At 39.5% G+C, this 24,226-nt stretch overlaps 1 protein-coding gene across 1 annotated transcript in view; it reads left to right on the top strand.

Annotated features, from left to right (window-relative positions):
- The window catches only part of LOC113060535 (ALK tyrosine kinase receptor-like), a 426,749-nt gene that overhangs the window by 173,240 nt on the left and 229,283 nt on the right, over positions 1–24,226 (top strand). The window contains exon 3 of the mRNA XM_026229521.1: positions 22,449–22,595. Coding sequence (XP_026085306.1) covers positions 22,449–22,595 — 147 coding nt within the window. The remainder of the gene's footprint in view (positions 1–22,448; positions 22,596–24,226) is intronic.

The raw sequence follows: 24,226 nt of genomic DNA, 5'->3' as shown, positions 1-24,226 counted from the left end.
TAAGTGGATTTAGTGTCAGTGATTTAAAACTAAATGACAATAAAAAAAAAAAGACTTTTAATTATTTAAACAGTAAATTGAATCATTTTAGAACTAAAACTGTTCCACATAATAGTCTAATAAGCACTTTTATACAGTTTTTCACATTGTCAGGATAAGGATTCTACAGAATGCTTTGCAGTCAGAGCAATAAAACAGCCTTTACAGAAGCTTTATTAAATTTTTACACCACAATAGTTGGCTTTCCTATGTAACATTATGGAAAGTACTGCAAATGGGTTTTGACAGATAGCAAATGATTATTAGGATCTGATAGAACTGCATGCGATGCAAATTTAGTTAACTCAAAATAAAATTATGTGTTCCCTTTCAGGAACTCAAGCTGCATTGAAAAACACTATGGGAACGCCTTCAGTGTTGCCATGCTCTGAATCACATGTGGAATCTGTCCAGTAGATGATCGAGATGTCATGGCAGGTGACATAATGACCAGAAAGCTATAAAAGCACTTGCAGTGGAACCGTCGTCAAATTTCTGTCTTTCAGCAAGCGCTCTTTGTATGTCAATCACTATCTGTTTGTGAGTCTGTCAAGAGAAGCATTTAGGCAAGAGCAGGCAGCGTTCAGACTGTGTGTCACTCCCTGCCCGCGCTATATTTGGCTGGCGTCACACACAATTTGTGTGTTGTCTGCTTGGGAGCGAAGCACACAGAGTCAACTCTCGAGACTGGCCGCATTGCAAGCATTTTCTTACTGCCTTGCTTTGCTCTCAGAAGGCTCTCTTCAAGGAGGGAGACTTCACTAGAGTTTCTCACAGTGCCAGCCTCACTTTCCCCGAGGGGGATCTTCTGCATCTGCTGACCAGTGTCTCTGCCCCCACACTAGAGCAAAAATCACTCCCTGCAGATAACTTGGATGGTATGCCCATAGACATTCACACATACACTAACATTTGATTCATATTGAACAGAAAATGGCAAATGTAATCACCAGTTTCACCACGATTGTCTATCTTAATGGTATCATTCATGTGGTCAGATATTTTTTCAGTAAATGAGTGTGCTCATGGTTTTCACATATGGATCTGGTGGAGGGAATGTAGACGGATGAGTCCCTATCTTCTTCCTTAACCACCAGATCCAGTGCCTGCTCTCGAGGTTTCGGAAGCCCTCGTTGCAACGCTTCCTCCCGGGGAAAGGGATTGACGCTCTGCCTGTCTTTCTCCAAGAAGATTGATATAGAGAGCGTCGAAGAGCTCACCAGTTACACAAGAATCAGTTACACAAGCATCAATTACACATGCATATTATGCCTAATATTATAATGAGCAGCATTACTGGGGAGCAGAGCTCGCGCAGTCAGCTCTTGGGAAAAAAAAAAAGAGGTTGCTGATTGTGCTGTTTCCACTGTTAAATGCTCCTCTCTAACCGGACACGCTCCAAGGAGTGTATCCGTGCCTGTAATCTTCGGGATTCCGGTCCCGGTGTTTGCCAAGGCATGGCAGCGATTGAAATCACAGGGATCGCACATGATCTGGTGGGCAGGTTGGACACTGCTCTCCCTATTTCCACCCACACTACCTAGAACTAGCGCTTGCTCACAAGGCTTGGAAGCATGCGCTGTGGTTCTTCCCCCTCTGAGTGAAAGCTTGCTGCTGCAACTTTTTTTTGTGTCCAACGTGGTTACTTTTGGCCTGCTGTACATGAAACCCCTACCTAACGAACGTTCATCAGGTTCTATAGCCTAGATATGTGAGCCACTCAGAGCTCTTCTGATCTCTCACCCTAGCTGTTCTCACACTAGGCAGGGATTTGGATACTCGTTCCCATAGCATTTTCCGACGCAGCTCATGTTCCTGAAGGGGTATGTCTCCAGGTTACCTATGTAACCATGGTTCCCCAAATGGAAACAAGATGCTACATCTCAGGCTATACTATACACATGTGATTCAGATCATGGTCATGTTGAAGGTGTTCCCATAGAGTTTTCAGAAGCATTGTCTCATCCCATTCAGGGAACCATGGTTGCATACATACCTTAGAGATGTTTTTTCACTAGTTCAAATTAAGGAAGTTTGTGATATTGTTTGATCTGAATAGGTGGTTGGAGACAAAGCTAAAGGAAACCATTACTTGAAACCACAGATTTTCAGAGTTTAATTGCAGCCATTTTCAGGGTCATTGTGTCTGACTGACTAAGGGTTAGCTTCAACGAGTGTCAAAAGGAATATGATCACACATTCAGGGAATTAAGACATTAGATAAGTGAGGGATCTAAACGAGGATAAATGGCCAATAAAATCTGTGTCCTTGGCCATCTGTTAAGCCATCAATTCTCCCTTAGATTGCCACTATGGTGGTTCAGAAGCCATGTGACACATCCAGAACTTGTCGCAGGCTTTGTTGAATAATTTTTCGGAGCCTCAGTTGGAACAAGCAGCATGGAGAAACAACATTTAGAATGTGGTTTTTGATTTGAAGAACTCAACAGCTCTGCAGTATATGAAAAGACATAATTTCACAATGAAGGTGATCACAAAAAAAGTATTAAAAAAAATAAACAAATATTGAATTAAAATGAAATAAAATAAATATGGCAGAGAAATGGGAGGGAGGGTTGATTGAAAAAAAGTAAAAAATAAACTGTGTATTCAGTCTGACCTACTTCAGAAGGATACATAGAGCAATGATACCTATTTAGAGCATTTCCAGATCAGACACTTACAAGGATCTTTCTAGGTTTGGACGCTGCCAACTGAAAAGGTTTTTCATAACTGCAGTCTATTTCTTTTTAACCTTATGAAACAAGTTGTTTTTGCTGATGTGCCTTTAAAAAATGTAAACACTCTCTTCACATGCAAAATTAATTAACAAGAGCACATTGCTGTATTCACATATGAGTTGTGCTTTTTGTGTCAGATTCAATATGGTCTGCACTTCCTTTTAATGCTGGGATAGGGTAAATAAATAATAGCATTTATGTAGCTTAAACATTAGAGCATGTTGCTAGCAATATGTTCATTCCTGTTGCGTTGGACACAACCATCTACCAAAAACATATATACTGTATATATATATATATATATATATATATATATATATATATATATATATATATATATATATATATATATATATATATATATATATATATATATATATATATATATATATATATAAGGATTTGTAAAGTAAAGCAATAAAATTATTTTTTTAACGTGATTTACCCTACTCCAAAATAATATGCAGATTTGTAGGTGTTACACACAACAACAAACAACACAATGTTTGCCAATATTTATTTATTTATATATTTATTTATTATTTTACATTTCACACGTAGTTTCAATAGATAGTCTTAAAGAAATTATGAGTTTTTAAAGTAACTACAGTCTTTTGTCTCCAGAAATCAAGGAAATCATTTCTCAAATTAAAGATTTAAGGCTTGTTCTAAAGGCTAATATATCCACTCTCCTTCAGTGAAATTGATGTTGAAGTTGGTGAACAATATGTCATGTCAGAGAGAGAGAGAAAAAAATGGTGCTTCTTGAAGTCAATTTATTGTTCAACCTTGAAAAGAGCCATCACAGCATCACATCTCACTGAGACCTACGTTTCCCTCTGGCATTTAACCAACATTATTTGAAATGACTCACCGTCTTAGCAATTGTGGAAAGAAAGCTCAGGAGTGTTCTCTAAAATCTGTCACTTTCACCATTGTTAGGTCATGAAATATTAACAAGCTCTAATGCAGCATATTTTAAGACTTGAATAGTTAGTCAGAGAGTGCTTTTAGATGAACTTCAGTGAACGTCTCCAGGTCACGTATGTAACCATGGTTCCCTGAAGGGAATGAGACTCTGCGTTATAAAACGCTAAGGGAACAACTTCAGCAAGACCACGCTCTGAATCACATGTGTAATCAGTACAATGGAGGTGCGAGACGCCATAGGCAGGTGACATAGTGACCAGGAAGCTATAAAAGCACATGAGGTGGAACCGGTGTCAGCTTTTAGGAATGAAGCAAGTGCTGACAGGGATGCCAGAAATATGACCCTGAGTCTCCTTCGGGGAACTATGGTTATGAACCATGGACCCCATCCTGACAAACTCTCTCCAGAATTCTTGGGAGCAGAGCAATCAGGGTAAAGATGTACAGACAAAGCCTCAACCAAGTCTGTTCCATGGCATCCAGCCCCAGTAGAGCTGGATGAGGCAGAGAGAGATCCAGAGCAGACCGTGTAATATCATCTGAGTCTGAAATGAAGTCCACCTGAGCCTGGCCAAAAATTCTCCATATCGAGGGGTGAAGCCTCCATTCCCCAGACTTCAGCCCATCTCGACAGGATGCCTGCTCCTATATTCAGATGCCCAATAATATGTACTGCTCTCAATGAAAATATTTTGCCATGGGACCACAAAAGGATCTGGTGCACCTGCTTGCACATGGGGCGCGAACACAGACTTCCCTGATAGTTGATATAAGAGACCACCGCTGTGTTTTCGGTGCGCACAAAACATAACGATTTCTTAGGTCCGGGAGCAAGTGCTTCGAAGCTTGAAACATGGCCAGCATCTCCAGGCAGTTGATGTGCCAAGTGAGATAGTGATCGCTCCACAGACTGTGGGCTAGTGAGGGACACATTCGTCGCTAACATTATGTTGATCCCAGCACCGGGTCCTGACACAAGAACCAAGGTTTTCTCCACATGTCCAAGGCATGTAGGCTTCGCTGGGTGATCATGATCATGAGAAGCATGTTTCCCCTTGGGGAGAACCTCTTGGTCTTTAGCCACCACTGAAGGGGTCTTATGTACAGTAGCCCAAAATGAATCATGCTGGATTTATTTACGTACAATAAAGTTCCCACAAGCCTCAGTAAGCCGACCATGGTCTCCTTCCTTCTCTGCCATACGAACATTGTTACACTGGTGCCCGAAACCCGGGAAGGAAGGAGAACGTCATGCAAACCCCGTCAGGAGCATCGGGAACGCTGTTTGCGGAGCTCATTACATCGCTCGCGGGCCTGCATCAGGAACAACATCAAGCCCTGCTGGAGCTGCAAGTCTACCACGAACATCGGTTCCAGGCAATGATGCAGGTCCAGCGGGAGGACCGCGAGCTGTTCCAGAGCCTGCTGGACCCGGAGGTTCGGACGAGGTCAGCCTCCCCCAGTTCCAGCCCTGCTGCCCACATGCCTCTGACAAAGATGGGGCCAACGGATGATCCGGAAGCATTCCTCAATCTTTTTGAGAGGACGGCCGAGGCGTGTGGGTGGCCAGAGGTCAGCTGGCCGGTCAGAATAATTCCTCTGCTATCTGGGGAGGCCCAGAAGGCTGCTCAACAACTGCCCGTCCAGAACTTCCTGGTATATGCAGACTTAAAAAGAGCAGTGCTCCAAAGGGTTGGCCTCAGCCCCGAGCAGCACAGTCAATGGTTCAGGTCGCTAGAACTGACTGAAGCTGGCCGGCCTCGTGCCGCAATTGGCTGTTGACAATTGGCTGTTGCTGGAGCAGTTCATCTCACGACTCCCGAAGAGGACTGCTCAGTGGGTCCAGTGCCACCGGCCGGCGTCGCTGGATCTGGCCATCCAACTGGCGGAGGATCAGCTGGCGGCGTGTTCCGGGGTCGGCGAACCCCTTCCATCTGTCTCTCTCTCTCCCCCCCCCCCTCTCCTCTTGCTGCAAGGCCTGTCCCTCTACCCAGGGATCACCTCTCGCCCTCGCAGCTCACTGACATTGGACAATTACAGTCCGAATTTGCAGACGTGTTTTCGCCTCTACCTGGTCGTACTAATCTGATTCAGCACCATATTGAGACGGAGCCGGGCGTGGTGGTTCGCAGCCGGCCATATAGATTACCTAACAAAAAAAAGTGGTGCCCCTGTCATGGAGGTGGGGATATTGGTCCAGATCCCGGACGACCTGCAGGCTGCCTCCGATCAAGCCGGGTTGTATCAAATACCTGTGAGTATTAAGGGGGGTACCTATCAGGCTTTGGTGGATTCAGGTTGCAACCAGACCTCCATCCATCAAAGCCTGATACAATTCAGGGCATTGGATACGGGCCACGTGGTTAAGGTGAGGTGTGTGCACGGGGATATAGTGGAATACCCTGTAAAAAGCTCAGGTAGGAGAATCTGTACCAGGACCCAGTGGGGAAGCTTCAGAGGAGCCGAGCGATTTGGCCAGGCTAAACCTTTCCAATCACGATGATTTTCCTCTGGAGCAGTGCCAGGATGAGACCCTTAAACATGCATTCGAACAGGTCCGTTCCATCGATGGGCAGGCCCTGCATCCTGACCGCCCGCTCTCCTATCCGTATTTTGCCGTTATTAAAGACCGGTTGTATCGAGTGACCCATGACGCTCAGACAAAGGAAGATACGACCCAATTATTAGTGCCTAAGAGCCGTCAGGAAATGCTTTTCCAGACCGCACATTGTAATCCAATGGCAGGGCATCTAGGTATGACAGCCACGCTAAATCGTCTAATGACCCGATTTTTTTGGCCGGGCATTCACGAGAACGTCCGCAGATGGTGCGCATCGTGTCGGGAATGTCATTTGGTGAACCCGCACGAGGACAGCGTTTTGCGTTAGTCATAGTGGATTACGCAACACGATATCCCGAAGCAGTGGCGCTCCGCAACATCTCGGCGAAGAGTGTGGCGGACGCCCTGTTTCTATTAATCTCCCGCGTGGGAATCCCAAAAGAGATTCTCATGGACCAGGGCACCGCGTTTATGTCACGCACGTTATGCGAATTATACAAATTATTGGGCATTAAAGTGGTACGGACCAGCGTCTATCACCCACAAACAGACGGACTGGTCGAACGATTTAATCACACTTTGAAAACAATGATTCGTAAATTCGTCCAAGAAGACGCGAAAAATTGGGATAAATGGCTAGAGCCCCTCTTATTCGCTGTGCGCAAAGGGGTTTCCCCCCTTCAAGGTTCTTTATGGACGCCAGCCCCGCGAGAATTTGCTCCAGACCCAGGGCAGACAAAGCCAGCAGTATAACAGGGGAACTAAGCTCCAAGAATTTGCACTGGGAGATAAAGTGCTCGTATTACTGCCGACATCCAGCTCCAAATTATTATCAAAAGTGGCAAGGACCCTTTGAGGTCACACAGCGAATAGGCGATCTCAATTATGAAGTAGTACAAACAGACAGAGGCGACTCCAGGCAAATTTACCACCTCAACCTCCTTAAAAAATGGAGCGAAGATGAGTCAGTGTTGCTAGCGACGGCGGTGAGTGGAGAGGAGGATCTCCGGCCAGAGGCGGTCATTAAAGAAAAATCCCTCGCCCTGGCCCCGGGAGGGGATCACCTCTCGCCCTCGCAGCTCACTGACATTGGACAATTACAGTCCGAATTTGCAGACGTGTTTTCGCCTCTACCTGGTCGTACTAATCTGATTCAGCACCATATTGAGACGGAGCCGGGCGTGGTGGTTCGCAGCCGGCCATATAGATTACCTAACAAAAAAAAGTGGTTCAGACAGAATTAGAAGCGAGGCTGGGGTTAGGAGTAATCGAGGAGTCCCACAGTGATTGGGCGAGCCCGATTGTTTTGGTCCCTAAAACGGACGGCTCGGTGCGGTTTTGTGTGGACTATCGCATGGTGAATGCAGTGTCAAAATTAGGTTAGGTACAGCTCGTTTTTATTCGACATTGGACTTGACAAAAGGATATTGGCAGATCCCCTTATCCCCTATGTCTAAAGAAAAAACAGCCTTCACCACGCCGTTTGGTTTACACCAATTTATGACACTTCCGTTCGGCTTGTTCGGGGCCCCCGCTACGTTCCAGCGTCTCATGGATCGAGTGCTGCGTCCGCATGCTGCATGCGGCATATGGAGCATGTGAGGGCTGTCCTCGAGGCGCTGAGACGGGCGGGGCTAACGGCCAACCCGAAGAAGTGCGCAGTTGGGCGGGTGGAGGTAAGGTATCTGGGCTTCCACTTGGGTCACGGGCAGGTGCGTCCCCAAATTGACAAGACGCCAGCTATTGCGAATTGCCCCGACCTAAGACCAAAAAGGAGGTGAGGCAGTTCCTGGGGCTGGCGGGATATTATAGAAGGTTTATTCCTGGTTATTCGGACCTCACTAACCCCCTGACTGACCTCACTAAAAAGGAGGTACCAGATACGGTCCAATGGACGGAGCGGTGCCAACAGGCCTTTACCCAAGTTAAGGCTGCCCTGTGTGGTGGACCGCTCCTGCACTCTCCTAACTTTTCTCTCCCCTTTTTGTTGCAGACTGACGCGTCGGACAGGGGGCTGGGCGCGGTCCTGTCCCAGGAGGTGGGGGGGGGGGGGGGATCGCCCGGTGCTGTACATTAGCCGGAAGCTCTCTAAGAGAGAGACTAAGTACAGCACCATAGAGAAGGAGTGTTTGGCCATCAGGTGGGCGGTCCTCACCCTTTGATACTACCTCCTGGGTCGGGAGTTCACCCTCTGTGGCTCCACCGCATGAAGGATACCAACGCGCGAATCACCCGTTGGTATCTAGCTTTAAAGCCATTTAAGTTCAAGGTGATTCACAGACCGGGGGCGCAAATGGCTCTAGCAGACTTCCTCTCCAGGAATGGGGGGGGCTGCAGGCCGGATGGCTCCCCGGCCTGAGTCGGGCGGTGGGGGTATGTGGCGGGGGAGGCGTGGTTTAGCAAGGTCTGCAACGGGAGAGAGGGTGAAGAGATCAGCGGTGGTAAGAGGGTTAAGTGAGAGACAAGTGACACCTGCTTCTCATTTCAGTGATGGGCGTGGGAAAGCAGTATTTAAGCCGGCCGCTTTCCAGAAACGGGAGAGAGATCTGAGGGCTCGTGGGAGGATGCAGCAGACGGAACGCGAGAAGCCAAAGTAAATGTGGATTATTTATTGACGCACATGTGGCGCGAGTTTGTTTTTGTTTTCTTCCTTCATTTATGTACAATAAAGTTCCCACGAGCCTCAGTAAGCCGACCCTGGTCTCCTTCCTTCTCTGCCATACGAACATTGTTACAGAGGCATATACGTGAATGCATCATGGCGAAATCCCACACCACACCCAGATAAGTGGTTCTCTGTACTGAAGAAAGCACACTTTTCTTGGCATTAAGTTTTTACCACAGTTCTTTTGTGTGAGGGTTAATGACATCTCGATGTCAAACCAGCATCAGCTCTGATGGAGCTAATATCAACCAAGCATCGATGTGGTTGAGTCGTGAAAGTGTGCGGTGAAATTTTTGAAAGATGAGGCTCACAGTTATGGAAAGGCTTGTTACATTTCTGCCGAGTGCTTGCGGTGTTCGGCCAATTACAATGCACTGGGTGAGTTGGCCAATCAGAGAAGACTGTACTTGTAGGAAAGGAAGGACTTTGTAGAAAACTATGCGTTTGAGAGAGGCGGGGCATAGAGGACCTACAATAATGTACAGTATTTGTAAAATAACATAAACATATTCGGTTGCACCAAATACACAGCATAATGATCTTTAAAAAGCATCATATGACCCCTTTAAATGATGACCAGTTTCCAATTATAGGCACCTGTCAAAGGTCGATTGTTACCTAATGAAAATCTGGAGGTCTTTTAAAAGCCATGAAGGATGACATTTCATTAATGACAACATTCACTAATGACAGACTCATAGTATGCATGGATTTGGTAAAGGGTACATAACATACACAGTTTCACCTAATCTCATGTCCATCTTGAGTACCTATAGTGTAGTACTGCATCCTTCATATATCCAAAAAGTCTTAAGTTTTATCATATCTGTAAAAGAAAAATACAGCTTTCCGATTCTTCCTGGGAAAAGCCGAGCTCCTGGAGGCAAGCCGTGAGCGAAGCTATAATACTGATGTTTCGTGTTGTTTCCATTAACATATATTCACTTATGTGCTGATTTCCAACAAAATACAGAAATCTGGTGCAATTGTGCTTACATGAATGGCGTCTTTTATCACAGGGGCGGCTCCATGTTTTAATCCAGTGTCGACCTGGGCCTTGTTTATAAAACATTCGTCACTCAAATGAAAAGAACACACAAACGCACTTGATAAACTCAGTTGCTGCCTCGGAAAAACAAACTGCATCCACTGTTGTCCAATGTAACTCTGGGTTCTTGGGGAAGCTGAACACGGTAAACTTTCCCTTACATCCAGAAACGCACTTATTTGGAGGCATTCTCGAACAAATCCTATGCAGCTCTGCCAACGATTTTGAAGCACATTGATGTGCGCGGTCTCGCTCTCCTCTAGCCAACGTGTGCGCGGACGTGCTTTTCAGACAGAAATGCTCATATAAGGAATTTTGCTCTATGTTCCGCTCTTGTTTACGTCATTAGATCCATAATCAAAAAAAACTGCCGAAACTTGGTAAGATAAAGTAAGATTTTCGGCACAGAAATTCTCAGTCCTTCTTCATTATTATTTTTCACAACTTTCACAATCCATCTCTTTAACACTTTGAACCACTCTGAATACACGAAACACAATTGTACCCCCCCCCCAGGCCAATGTTTAAGATTCTTCATTAACTACTATCAATATATATATATATATATATATATATATATATATATATATATATATATATATATATATATATATATATATATATATATATATATCCAATATAACCAGTAATACCCAGCCATAATATGCTGTATATATTTGCAGTCGTTATGCAAATAAGAGGTGTAATGTCTCCTAGTATTATGCACTTCAAGCTCTAAATAACTTTAATGGTTAAAAAATTAGAGTTGGGGTACTCGAACTTGGACTCGGACTCGAGTCCGGACTCGAGTCCAATTTTGAATGAACTCGGACTTGTCACGGACTCGGGTGAATTTGTACTCGGACTTGACACGGACTTGAACATTTTGGACTCGGAAAATATTCTGAGTACAGTCGAGTCCACGTCATGTGTAAAAATAAAACCAGCATAAAATTGAAATGATAAATTAATGAATGTCTCCCCTTCTGTCATTTTACTGCACCACACCGGCAGGCAGAAGTCTCCTGCTTGCAGACGAAACACACGGACCCCTCACTGGATATCAATGTGGATTAGTGATGGGAAGTTCGATTCTTTTCCGCGAACCGGTTCTTTCGGACGGTTTGATTCAATAAACCGGTTGAAAAAAAAACAGTTCACCGGATACATAATCCATTGCGATGTATTTGTTATTAAATGAATTTACGGTTCTTCAGATTGCCCTTCATTCAAGCCCTCGGTTTACCCGCACTCATTACATTAGCACAAAATCAGTTCAGAATCAATCACCAAAAGAATCAGTTCGGTTCAGACGCGCTGTGAGTCATTCGGCTTCATGCTGTATCACAAATGCGCAGTATCATCAGCTCCTCGGTTCTCGAATCGGACGCGTCCGAAAGAAACGGTTTTCGGTTCAGTTTACTGATGATCTGAAAACTGATACAACCGGTTCTTGACTCGAGAACGCGAATCGCTCAAAACCCGGGTAGGCAAATCTGACAGGGTAGGATAAAATGTCAGGACACCGGCACATGCTGCAGTTCAGTATCATCAGCTGCTCTACTCGTGTTCAGAGATGTATAGTAACGAAGTAGAACTACTTCACTACTGTACTTAAGTACTAAAAGGCGGTATCTGTACTTTACTAGAGTATTATTTTTTTCTCCTACTTCCACTTTTACTTCGGTACATATTTTCGCTGAGTTTAATACTTTTACTCCGATATTTTTTTTATGTGCTGCATCGTTACTCGTTACAATTATAATAATGTTACGAATCATTCCATTACAAACCACTGCCAGAACTGTAGATGGCAGATTTGATGAAACTGGCACATCATTGAGCGAAACAAACGATTAAGAAGACTGCGCGTGCTGACTGAACTGCTGTGAAGAGAAAAATGAACACCGAGGCGAGCCAGATAATGACTCGTTCATGAGTCAAGAACCGGTTGCATCGGTTCTCGGATGACCAGTAACGTTAGTTCTTTCTGACAGTTTGATTCAATAAACCAGTTGAAGAAAACAGTTCACCGATTCTTTTGCGCTCGATGCAATGGCGTCATTGGCGTTGACTGCACCTGGGCTCATAACATTAACACAGAATCAGTTCAGAATCAATCACCAAAAGAATCAGTTCGGTTCCAGACGCTCTGTTTGTCGGTTTGCGTCACGCTAAATCACACATGCGCAGTATCATCACCTCCTCGGTTCACGAATCAGACGCGTCTGACAGAAACGGTTCTTGACTCGTGAACGAGTCATTATCTGGCTCGGCTCGGTGTTCATCTTCAGTTCTCTCTTCACAGCAGTTCAGTCAGTGTACTGTTTGAGTCAATGAATTACTCCGGGATATTGGTTTGTTTTAGCTCAGAGGGAGTGTCAGACACATTAAACAAGTTAACAGCTTAATTCATCTGTGGATTAATGCGTATTGGAGACGCGAACTGTTTAAAACGATTCAGTTCGATTTGGTGGACTGTTTCAAAAAGATCCGGTTACATCGAATGATTCGTTCGCGAACCAGATATCACAAACTGCTTTGTTTTTAACTGTCTTACAACAGACACGGAAGAGAAGACAATGCTGAATAAAGTCGTCTTTTTTGCTATTTTTGGACCAAAATGTATTTTCGATGCTTCAAAAAATTCTAAATGACCCTCTGATATCTTATGGGTTTGAAACAACATGAGGGTAAGTTATTAATGACATCATTTTGCAAATTGGGCTAACCCTAGTAGCCTTTTTTGTTTACAAGAAGTTACAGTCAAAGGAATTGTGATTGTCCTTTAGGTTAATCATTTGAAATAGTAAAAACAATATGTGTCCTTTAGGTTAATCATTTGAAATAGTAAAAACAATATGTTCAAACTTTTGACTACTTTCTTTAGGGGGGGGGGGGGGTGAAATGCTATTTCATGCATACTGAGTTTTTTACACTGTTATAGAGTTGGATTCCCATGCTAAACATGGACAAAGTTTAAAAAATTAAGTTGTATACGTTTGAAAGAGTATTTCTGTTCCAAAAATACTCCTTCCGGTTTGTCACAAGTTTCGGAAAGTTTTTTTCGAGTATGGCTCTGTGTGACGTTAGATGGAGCGGAATTTCCTTATAAGGGCACTTCTGCCGGAAGAGCGCGCGCTCCCATATAGCACATAGACATAGCAGAGCACTGAGAGCACAGGCATTCACTGATCAGAGCGAGAGCGTCGCGAAATGTCACAAAAGGAGTGTGTTTTGGTTGCCAGGGCAAGACAACCCTGCACAGATTACCAAAGAAAAAACAGCATTAAGGGACCAGTGGATGGAGTTTTTTTTACAGAGTATCAACGGAGTTGTACAAGTGTTTTTGTTTGTTCCCTGCATTTCGAAGATGCTTGTTTTACAAACAAGGCCCAGTTTGGCGTGGGATTTGCACATTATTTCTTAAGGATAATGCAGTCCCAACGAAAAAGGGTCACGATGGTATGTTGGAACCGCATGTGGTGAGTAAAACTGCTTAAAATATCTCTGCCTCCTTGTTAGTGCGTCCCCCTCCCATCGGAGACCCGGGTTCGAGCCCCGCTTGGAGCGAGTCGTTGCTGATGCTGCTCTCGTCCAGTTTCAGCCTTCACAGCTCTCACAGTTTCCAAACGCTCTCAACGCAAAAGCTTACTGGCGCTCGTGATTCTTTAGCTCCGCCCACACGTCACGCCTCCAGCCGGTCGTGTTTTTCCAGGAAAAATCGGTACAGACTATCTTTCTCTTATGAATATAATAAAACTAAAGACTTTTTGGAGTTATGAAGGATGCAGTACTACTCTATAGGTACTCAAAATTAACAGGATATTGAGTGAAAACGAGCATTTCACCCCCCCCCTTTAATAGCTACATAACACAATACTTCTACTTTTACTTTCAGTACTTGAGTAGTAAATTTTAAAATAGACTACTTGCAATACTTAAGTACAAAAAACGTTGAATACTTTAGTACTTCTACTTAAGTGTGGTGCTTAAAGAGCACTTCAACTTCTACTCAAGTCACTTTTTTGATAGAGCACTTGTACTTTTACTCAAGTATGGGTCTCTAGTACTTTATACATCTCTGCTCGTGTTCATGTTCTGTTTACTACAAACTCAGTTTGTGAATCTGTCATCATTAACTATAAATACAGTACAGATATTTCATAAATCATCCCTTATTCATATTAAACATGGAGTCTTTAGAGTCTTAATTATTGTCCAACTTCCCTGAAAACCCCTTTGGCCCATACATAATCTACAATATACAGACTAGAAACATGTAGCCCCTATTTAAAAAAAAAAAAACGAATATATATATATATATATATATATATATATATATATATATATATATATATATTTATATATATATATATATATATATATATATATATATATATATATATATATATATACAGTACATACATATTTTTTTATAGTTTTATCACACTTTCCGATGTTTAACAAAATACTTGAAAAATTACACGCATGCGCAGTATCATCAGTTCATCGGTTCTCAAATCGGACGCCTCCGAAAGAAACGGTTTTTGGTTCAGTGTACTGGTGATCCGAAAACCGATGCAACCGACTATCAAAGACAGCAGCAGCAACCAACAGATGCTGCACATCTCAGCATTGCAGGATTTGCAATATGGAAGACCAGAACTGACCAAACAAGCAATGCAACTTTATGATGCAAGTTCTCCAAGACAACAAGAAATTCATAATGTCATCATTAAGGATCTCCTCATTGGCTGCACTTTACCTCTGTCAAATGTGGGGGAGAGGCATTAAATAACTGAAATGTCAGCTTTAACTGGAGGACAATATAGTGTGATACAATAATAAAATAGGTTCATTTGTATTTTCATGCACTTGTAATACAATAAAACCTTTGAAAACTTTTTTGATAGGAAACTAGTTCTGTTGACATAAAATAAAAATGTTCAATGGCAATGACTAGATGTAACAGTGGTATTTTTTATTACATTTTTATATTGCCATTGGTTTAATGGGTTGAAAGGTTAAAATATTAATAGAATGTAAAAATGTACAATACCAATTTATAATCTTTTTAATTCAATTACTTTCTGGACTCGGGCGGACTCGACTCGGACTCGGCCTTTAAGAACTCGGACTTGAGTCCAACTCGGCCCCTTTTGGACTCGGACTCGGACTTGGACTCAATGTTTGAGGACTTGGTCTTGACTCGTACTCGACAAAGGTGGACTCGGACCCAACTCTATAAAAAATTAAATAAATAAATAAATAAATTTAAGTGCAATACATTTCAGTTACCATAAACGTTAGCTATAACTTTGTTAATGCCAATCTAAAATCTTGCCTAGGGTGACAACAAAGTCTGTGCTAGCCCTGCATTTGGGTAAATCTACATAAGTCTGCCTACTTACAGTTGTCTCAGTACATTAAACTGGCATATCAGAAGGTATTTTAACACACTGAAAATTCATTCTTCCTGAATAAAGCATAACAAAGAACTCCATTAAGTCTGAGCTATGAAAGAGCAACCTCTGGGCAATAAAACTTTCTTCTGAGATCTGCCTATTTTAACAAGGGAAGCACCAAGTACTGTACCAAGGGAGCACACTTACAAACCGGCCAAAAGAACAGAAAACTTGTATTTGTGCACTGTCTGGAGCTTCAACCAGCAGACCACTGATAAACGACCTGGTCCCACCACTACTTTTAACACTCCAGTGAATATGAGACGGTTGTGTGGTTGGAACACAGTTGGAATGGTTTGAAAGCAGAATAAACAAATACCACAGGAAAAGTGTGGGAACTAGCTGTTAACATAATAATCATTTTAAAGTTCCTGAAAAAAAATGGCTTCTGACATTGACTTTTATGTGAATACTGGTGTTAAAATTATTAGCATTACAGATCTACATGATAAGCTTATGAGATAAGCTATGAAAATGTACTTTGACACATCAGTATTACAATTTAAAATGTATGTGACTTTATCTCCTACCCAACATCACACTCTTACAAATGCTAAACTACAACTCCAATTTAAGACTCTAAAAACTAGCTGAGTTTACATATATTATATTTGCCAACCTCTTATAGATAAGGTTTTCATTTAGGGATATTTATTAATCTATAAGACTTTTATTTCTCTTGTTTTTGAAGGCATAAATGTAAATATTTTTACTCATTGCAGTTTGGCCATCTAACACTAGCACTCTCTATTCCGTTTATATTATATCTACTTGTTTTCCTTTTATTTATAATAATAAAAAATACAAATAATAACTCAATGCTCTAACTCTCTCTCTCTCTCTCTCTCTTTCTCTTTATATATATATATATATATATAATTCTTTAAATTAAGAGGCCTTGAACCATGCTACTGAGGACCCTAATCCATACTGAATTAGACATTTAGGGCTTGTCACAACAGTTGCATATTGTTTCTCTTTTGTTGGTTTGATTGCTTGTATTTTACTCAAATTTTTGTAAGTCACTTTGAATTAAAGCATCTCATAATTGTTTATATATGAATGTAAATATAAATGTGATCTATACCTCCATTTAACAAAGCAATTTTTCACTGGCTTGATATCTGATGTCTTTTTGTCTGTTTTACTGAGTTCAGAAGCCAATCAAATTACATTTCTGGCTGAATTTATAACCAATGACTTTCATTTCAGTACAAACTGCAATTTGAAACACCTATGATCATGTGTCTTTTTGAAGTTCTCATGTGTTTTAATTAGAACCATCACTGAAGACAGGCAAAATCTGACTTTAGTCTGAACACGAACGGCAATCAGTCTATACTGTATATTTAAATATCAAACAGCCATATAATCAGATGCAGCTGCATTTTATGTTGAAATATTTCAGGATATTGTCATGACAGGATATCAAAGGAATTATGTTTAAACATTTTCTTTACAAATTGTGTGCATCGAATGAGATAAAAATGTATGTTATATGCTTTCCAGGTAAAAATCATAGTATAAATCATAATTTAAAATACACTTAAATGTTTCTTTAATATAACAATGTTTACTAGAATCAGTTCGAAACAAAGTCTCATTTCTATGGCATTAGTAATGGACACTTTCTTTTGGATTGGTAGTCAACAAATCTTCAGTATGAATCACAAGTGCACATTTAATTTAAACACAATCCCTCACAAATGATTGTTTCAATTCAATTTCGGTTTGGATCTAACTGAAAGTGGTGGTGTACAATAAGTGAGCCCCTTTGACCTGTTCAGACTGATTCTCTGACCTGTTGCAAGCAAGGAAGGTGGTAATCAGCCTTGACAGAGTAATCAGCCAATCATGGTGATGAAGAGAACATGATTGGCTGGTATTATCACATTGTCAGGGTAATGAGCTAATCATAGTTTGATGAAGACATGGCCTTTTCTAAAGACACATTATGCTTTACTTGGCAGCAATTCAGGGTTTCAGTGAAAAATAAGATGAGACCACAGATTGGTGCCTAATATATTTTTTCTAAACTCTGAAAATACTGGTTTTTAAATAAGCATTAGAGAAACATAGAAGTCCACCATAGAATGTGTGAAAATGCAAGATGGTTCCGGGAAAAAAAGTAATAGTTGGTGATAATTCAGAAATTATGTCTAGTGAGTTGAGCTAAAAGGTTTGTGTTTGGTTGTATTTGAAAATATCAGTTGAAAACACCATTACTAAAACCTATAGTGTCAACAAATATATACTTAGATGAAAATGCTTTTACTGAAGCATCCATGCTATTTTAGTTTCATGATTTATGTTTCATAAGACCCATACCACGCAAAGGTGCACCAAGTTTATATCAGATAAGCCATATAAATTGAGCTATTTGTGTGATTCTGTAGTCAAAATATATTTGTTTACAATTGTGCAGTGTAATAAAAAGTGTTTTATGGTCACAGTATTGTATTGTGCAATGAACCCAGACTATTAATTGATAGTCTGTTATCATAATTTGCGTCAAAAGTAATACAAATGGTTGGTATGTTACTGCAACTAATGGTCACTCCAGCTGTTAACTGCAGTGAATTGTAAGTATGCATGTGATTTGTATGCCACCTTTTGTGTGTGTGTGTGTGTGTGTGTGTGTGTGTGTGTGTGTGTGTGGGGAAAAGTCCCGCCTCAACCAACATTATCTGTTTTGGTGGTCTTAACTGGTTTAAAATGGTCTCTTAGCCTGCTCAAGATGATGTTTAGTGTTCAGTGCCCAAAACCCTTTTAAAATCAGTTCAATTAAATTTGGTTCAATATTATTTGTAAAGTGCTTTGTACGAAACAAATCATGCAAAGCAACTTTACAGAAAATTAAGCTTCTTCAATATTTAGTAGCTTATCAGTGATGACTGTTTATGTGCATATGGCAGAAATGTATGGAAAAATCAATTAAATGAGTAATCAAACCGACAACAAACATTATTAACAGCAATTATTATGACGCAATCAAACTTATAGCAACATATTGTAGTTATGTATGTTTCTTTCAGGGTTGACATCATCTGAGATCCTCTAAGGGGTTGGCATCATCTCTTCTCAGGTGTTCTGGATTCAGACTTAAGCTTGTGTAAATCATAGTTACCATGGCAAAGAAAGAATGCAAGGACAAAACAAATGTATATAATTTTATGTTTCTAGTTTTTTGTAAAATATTTTTAATTATCCCACAACATAATTTAATCTCCACTTGCCAGTGCAGTTAAACAGTTTATTAGGAACAATCAAAGCTGACTTTGAATCTGAATTTCAATGAATTTTTTGCATCATTACTCCATTCACACAATCCTTCAGCAATCTTATTTTTCAATAAAAAAAAATAAAAAATAAAAAATAAAAAAACATGTATTGTTGTTTTTGTGATTATTATTATTATTAATGTTGAAAAGAGCTCATCATTTTTTTTTTTTTTTTTGGGGGGGGGGGTACATTGAAAGAACAGCATTGTTTGCTACATTTGTTACAGTTACATTTATCTGTTACATTTATATTATTTACATCAAGCTTTCGAATGGTATAGTAGTGTTTACTGTTATTGAAACTTCATAACATTTGACTTGAGTATATGTTTAGTCAGGAATTATAGCTTGGAAGTCTTTGGAAAAAGTCTAACTAGTAAAATGTTTACACGTTATGTGAAAACTAGTACAAATATAAAAATACATAAAAAGAGACTTACTCATGTTTATGATCTCTGCCGAATAAAGTGCTTCATTCTTTTTTTTCTGAGGAAATCCAAATCTCAAATCCTCATCCACATCACATCTTTTTGGGGTGAATTATGTCTTATTCCTCTCATCGCAATGCAAACAGTAAAATAAAAATAAAAACTTGAAGAACAGTCTCGCTGCGTTGTCTTCTGTTGTGTGGGCGTATTCAGTTTGAATCTGAATAGCGCGTTCAACGCGGGGGCGTGGTCACATTAGAAGATAATGAAGTTAGACATGAAAAACAGACATTGCGTTGTTTGCATATGGATTACTTTATCACAGAATATTTTTTTTTTTTTCGGCAGCACTTGTTTAGTTTAAAAGTAGACATGTCAAGCTTTCTATAGATATCTCTCTCATGTCTCTTCCTTCAGTGTTCACTGAGTTACACAGTTCATTTTAATGATGCGTGTCTAAATGAAGATCAACGCAGACAAAGGCTGCAGACAGCACACCTTGTTTGTCATCTTTTATTTTCTAAGTGCACAAAGTTTTGTTATGTCTGCATACAAAAAAAGTATACGCTTTACAGATTCGATTGATGTATTGCTCTTATATTTACGATCAAAACTGAAAGTGTAATTTAAGTTCTTTTCGGGGTTATCAGGAGAAAATGCCTCATAACGCGTTAATCGACTTCAGAGGGTTAAACCACTGCATATGGATCTGAACATCTCTAACTCCTTGTTACACCTAACATGCTACCAAAAGTCCAGAGTTTTTTGACCTTTGGAATTGTGATGGATTGTAGTGTAATAGAAGTCTAGTCACAGGGCTCTAGACTGTGACCAAATGGTGACCATATTCTACCGATGCACCTAATTTTTGTGAGCAGTCGGACTGGCGTGACCACCACGTTGCCCATCTCAAGCTTTGCCATTTCTGTAGCATTTGAGAAACATCAAACGACAAAAGAATAAAAAAAACTATTCCATGCTAAGTTTCAGCTGCACAGTGTGGACCATTTATCAGCTCTGACCATGATGCGTAAAAACTTGTCCGAGCTCCGAACAGCTTTACTCAGGATCCAAAGTTGATTTTGTGACATTGTTACTGCACAGATGCACAGTGCAGCGAGATCCAGTGAGAAGCATTTGAGTTCGCAGCACAATGATAAGGTTACTAAGAGACCTAGTGATTCATTCAAATTCTGCACAGAAATATCTGCTATAAACAGCACTAACATATTTCAGGAAACCAGAAGCGTAATAACTATAACCATGCTTTTGTGGTAGAAATTGTTGAATGAATTATATCATTCATTTCAGGGTTTGTACAACCTTTTAAGAGAGAGAAATTCAAGCACTTTTTAATGACTTTCAATCATTTCACAAAACTATTTCCGGCACTTTAAAGGTCTAAGATAATGTAGATTGATCTAGATGGTAAAAAAAAAAAAAAAAAAAAAAAAAAAAAACATACTTATAACCAGTAGACAGCAGCAGAGGAGTACTTCTACTTTTTAATATATTTGATATGTATTTAATATTTAATATATCTTATATGAAATTATAAAATTAATTTCAATTTGCTATTAAATCAGACATAATCACTGAAGTTGGTCTGTTCCATATGCTAGAAAAATAATGGTACATTTAATAAGAGTGAAATATATATATTTTATGTATATAAATAGTAGATTTAGCACCTGTTACTGTTGTTAATAAAAGCACATGTTGTGTGCATCTTAACTCAAGCTTAGTGCTTTACTGTCAAATCTGTTTAAACAATAAACAAAATAAAAATAAACAAGAAATGAACATTAACTATTATTAGTAACTGCACTTATTAATGCAACACAATAGTAATTTTATGATTAAATTATCTTTATTTTGAATACCCCCACACACCAGCCCCAGCGCTACCAAATCTGCTCTTCTGTAGCCACCATCTCTAGAACTTAGTGGCAGTGTCACTGCTCTCAAATGTTAGTCTGAGTTAGGTACACATTAATTAAACCATGAAGGGCATTATAGGCAAGTAATAATATTTTGTAACAGATACGGAATGTAATAGGAAGCCAGTCCAGGGACTGTAAAATTGGGGTAATATTATCATATTTTCTTGACCTGTTAAGGACATTTTGGTCTACCTGTAGCTTGTTTATTGAAGGTGCAGGACAACCACCTAGCAGTGCATTACAATAGTCCAGTCTAGAGGTCATGAATGCATGAACTAGCTTTTCTACATCAGAAACATGTAACATGTATTGTAGCTTGGCAATGTTTCTAAGATAGAAAAATAATGTTTTTGTAACATGGGAAATATGATTTTCAAAAGACAAGTTGTTGTCTTATATAACACCCAGATTTTTTTTATGATTTTTTTTTCATTACATTTTTTTTTTTTCAATAAATAATATTTCTGTGTTATCCATATTTAATAGAATAAAATTATTGGTCATCCAATCTTTAAAAATGTTTACACACTCTGTTATCTTGGATAATTTAGATGTTTAATCTGGTCTAATTGAGATGTAAAGTTGAATATAATCAGCATATCAGTGGAAACTAATCCCGTATTTTCTAATAATATTACCAAGAGGCAACATGTATATTGAAAATAGCAAAGACCTAGGACACATCCTTGTGGCACTCCATACTTTACTGGTGATGACTGAGATAACTCGCTATTTAAATAAACAAAGTGGTAGCAATCAGACAAGAAGGATCTAAACCATCTTACAGCATGCCATCGAGTACCTATTTTATAATCGATCTATGAGAATGTGATGATCTATGGTGTCGAACAAAGCACTTAGATCAAGTAAAACCATTAGTGAGATGTCGCCTTGGTCTAAAGCAAGAAGTCATTTGTAAATTTAACAAGTGCGGTTTCTGAGCTATGGTTGGTGGGAATTCTTAACAGAGATCTTGATTTTTTTTTTTTTTTTTTTGTTCAGGGAGGAGCAAGTGTGAGCAGACACAACTTTTTCTAATTTTTTTAACATAAATGGAAGATTTGAAATGGGTCTGTAATTTGCAAGTTCACATTATCTAGATGTAGTTTATTATCTTAAAATCAGCCAACAGACCTGCCTTACCAGGTTTGGAGAACAATGTTACCAGCAGGGAAGTGAGTTTATTGAGTTGAAAAGTGTGTATTAATGGAGTCATTTTATAATCAGGACTCAAAATGTCCCTAAAATTGTCCCAACACGTATAATAAATGTTTTTCTCTTAAATAATGAACAATATGGTTTACTTGAACATGCAGATGTTAGTAAAATCACTCTTCTCTTATAGGTTGCTCTTCAAAAGGAAGGTCATGTGACCGTGGGCCTGCTGGATATTATCCTGAGTTTGCCTGGAGTTTAACATCAGCAGAGGACTCCTGGGCGAAAGATCAGACAATGGCAAAGACAAAAGCAAGTTCCCAGGGCTGGGAGGAAGGTAAAGAGCTTCCGTTTTATACTGTTAGAGACGTTTTCTCAATGCAACTATGTGCTTTACATAGTAACATAGAAATTAATTGGTAAAAAAATATCAAAACATTAGAAAATAATGAGTTAGCCAGAATATATTTGGTGACATCTTATTAGAAATAGCTCCATATGGTATTGACTGCACAATTTCTTTTTAATAGTGTACACTTAAATAAATGCTTTCATGCTTTCTCCAGAGCTATATTTGAGGTATTTTTTAATTCCTAGACACATCTGATAAATAAACAAATTATGATCAGTTATAAAAAGGGGGGGGGGGGGTGTTAATTGAGGTTAATAAAAGCCGCAAATAGGAAAGTAAAAATGTTTACCATAACTTTGTTGCAGAGAGGGTTGTGAAATTAATCTTCAGGCACACCTCATGCACTTGAAAGACAAATGCAGGATGAAAAGTTTGATGAATGCAGAGCGTGAAATGCCAGGGCTATTTACCCTTCTATTGGCTGGTGCACTTACATTCTTTGGAGACTTGTTGTGGTTCATGGCTGTCACCAGAGAAGGCTGAGCACAATGGAAAGGGGGTGGGATTTTGGGAGGTCAGAGTAATGAGGTGAACTAAGGTAAGGCCACTGTAGTTGGGAAGACATAATATGTACTTAGAGGTTCAGAGCACTGATTTTCTGATTTTGTTATGGTTTAATAATTTATGTGACATGGTGCCATTTATATAAATTGTGAGATATTTTTTTTTTTTTGTTTTTTTGCTAAAACCCTTTTAGAAATATGATCATAAATGATGCAATTGAAATGTCAGTGCTTTTCCAAAAGAGCCTGAAATGGGAATATTTCCTTTTATTTTTTTTCTTTTTTTTTTTTTTTTTTTTTTTTTTTTTTTGTATTAGTAACATTTTCTTTTTGTCTTTCTTTTTGTCTTTGTTTTTTCCTGCTGTGTTTGTGGTCATATATATATATATATATATATATATATATATATATATATATATATATATATATATATATATATATATATATATATATATATAAGTATATAAAATATAATCATCTATTTTGAGATCACCAATGAGATTTCACTGTGGCTAATCTGCCACTCATCACAGCTGATTAAGGCCAAAAATATAGATTTGCATTGAAGAGGTTTTATTTCTTGTCCCTTAATTACTTTGCACTTAATTAAGCTTTAACCCTTGGAAATTTTGGGGTTTGTTTGACATCAGAGTTGATGAAAACAGAAGGTTCAAAAACCAATGTGGAGGAATGTTATCCATTTCCCCACATTATGCTGTTATTGTTAACTAGCAACTCTGGAAAGCAGTTGCTATTTTGATAATGAAAATGTATTGAGATTCTGACCCAAAAAAATACATGTGTGAACATAATCCAGCAGTTTGAATCATGTTTGAACCTTGAAGTATAGCGGAATCAACTGTAATAGGTTGTCGTTTCTGTACTTGATTAGAAATCCTAATATAAAATCTTATCAGAAGGTGTACTATCTCAACATTATACCATAATTCGCTTGCTAGCCTAGCATATACACAAATTAACTCACCACCACTTGCTTAACCAGTAAGACAATTTTGATTATCTATGGGGGGATGTTTGGATATGTGATATATT

Source organism: Carassius auratus, chromosome 42 (assembly GCF_003368295.1).
Source record: "Carassius auratus strain Wakin chromosome 42, ASM336829v1, whole genome shotgun sequence".
Classification (NCBI taxonomy): Eukaryota; Metazoa; Chordata; class Actinopteri; order Cypriniformes; family Cyprinidae; genus Carassius; species Carassius auratus.
Note: the sequence above shows the minus strand (reverse complement) of the source record. Positions and strands in the feature narration are given on the sequence as shown.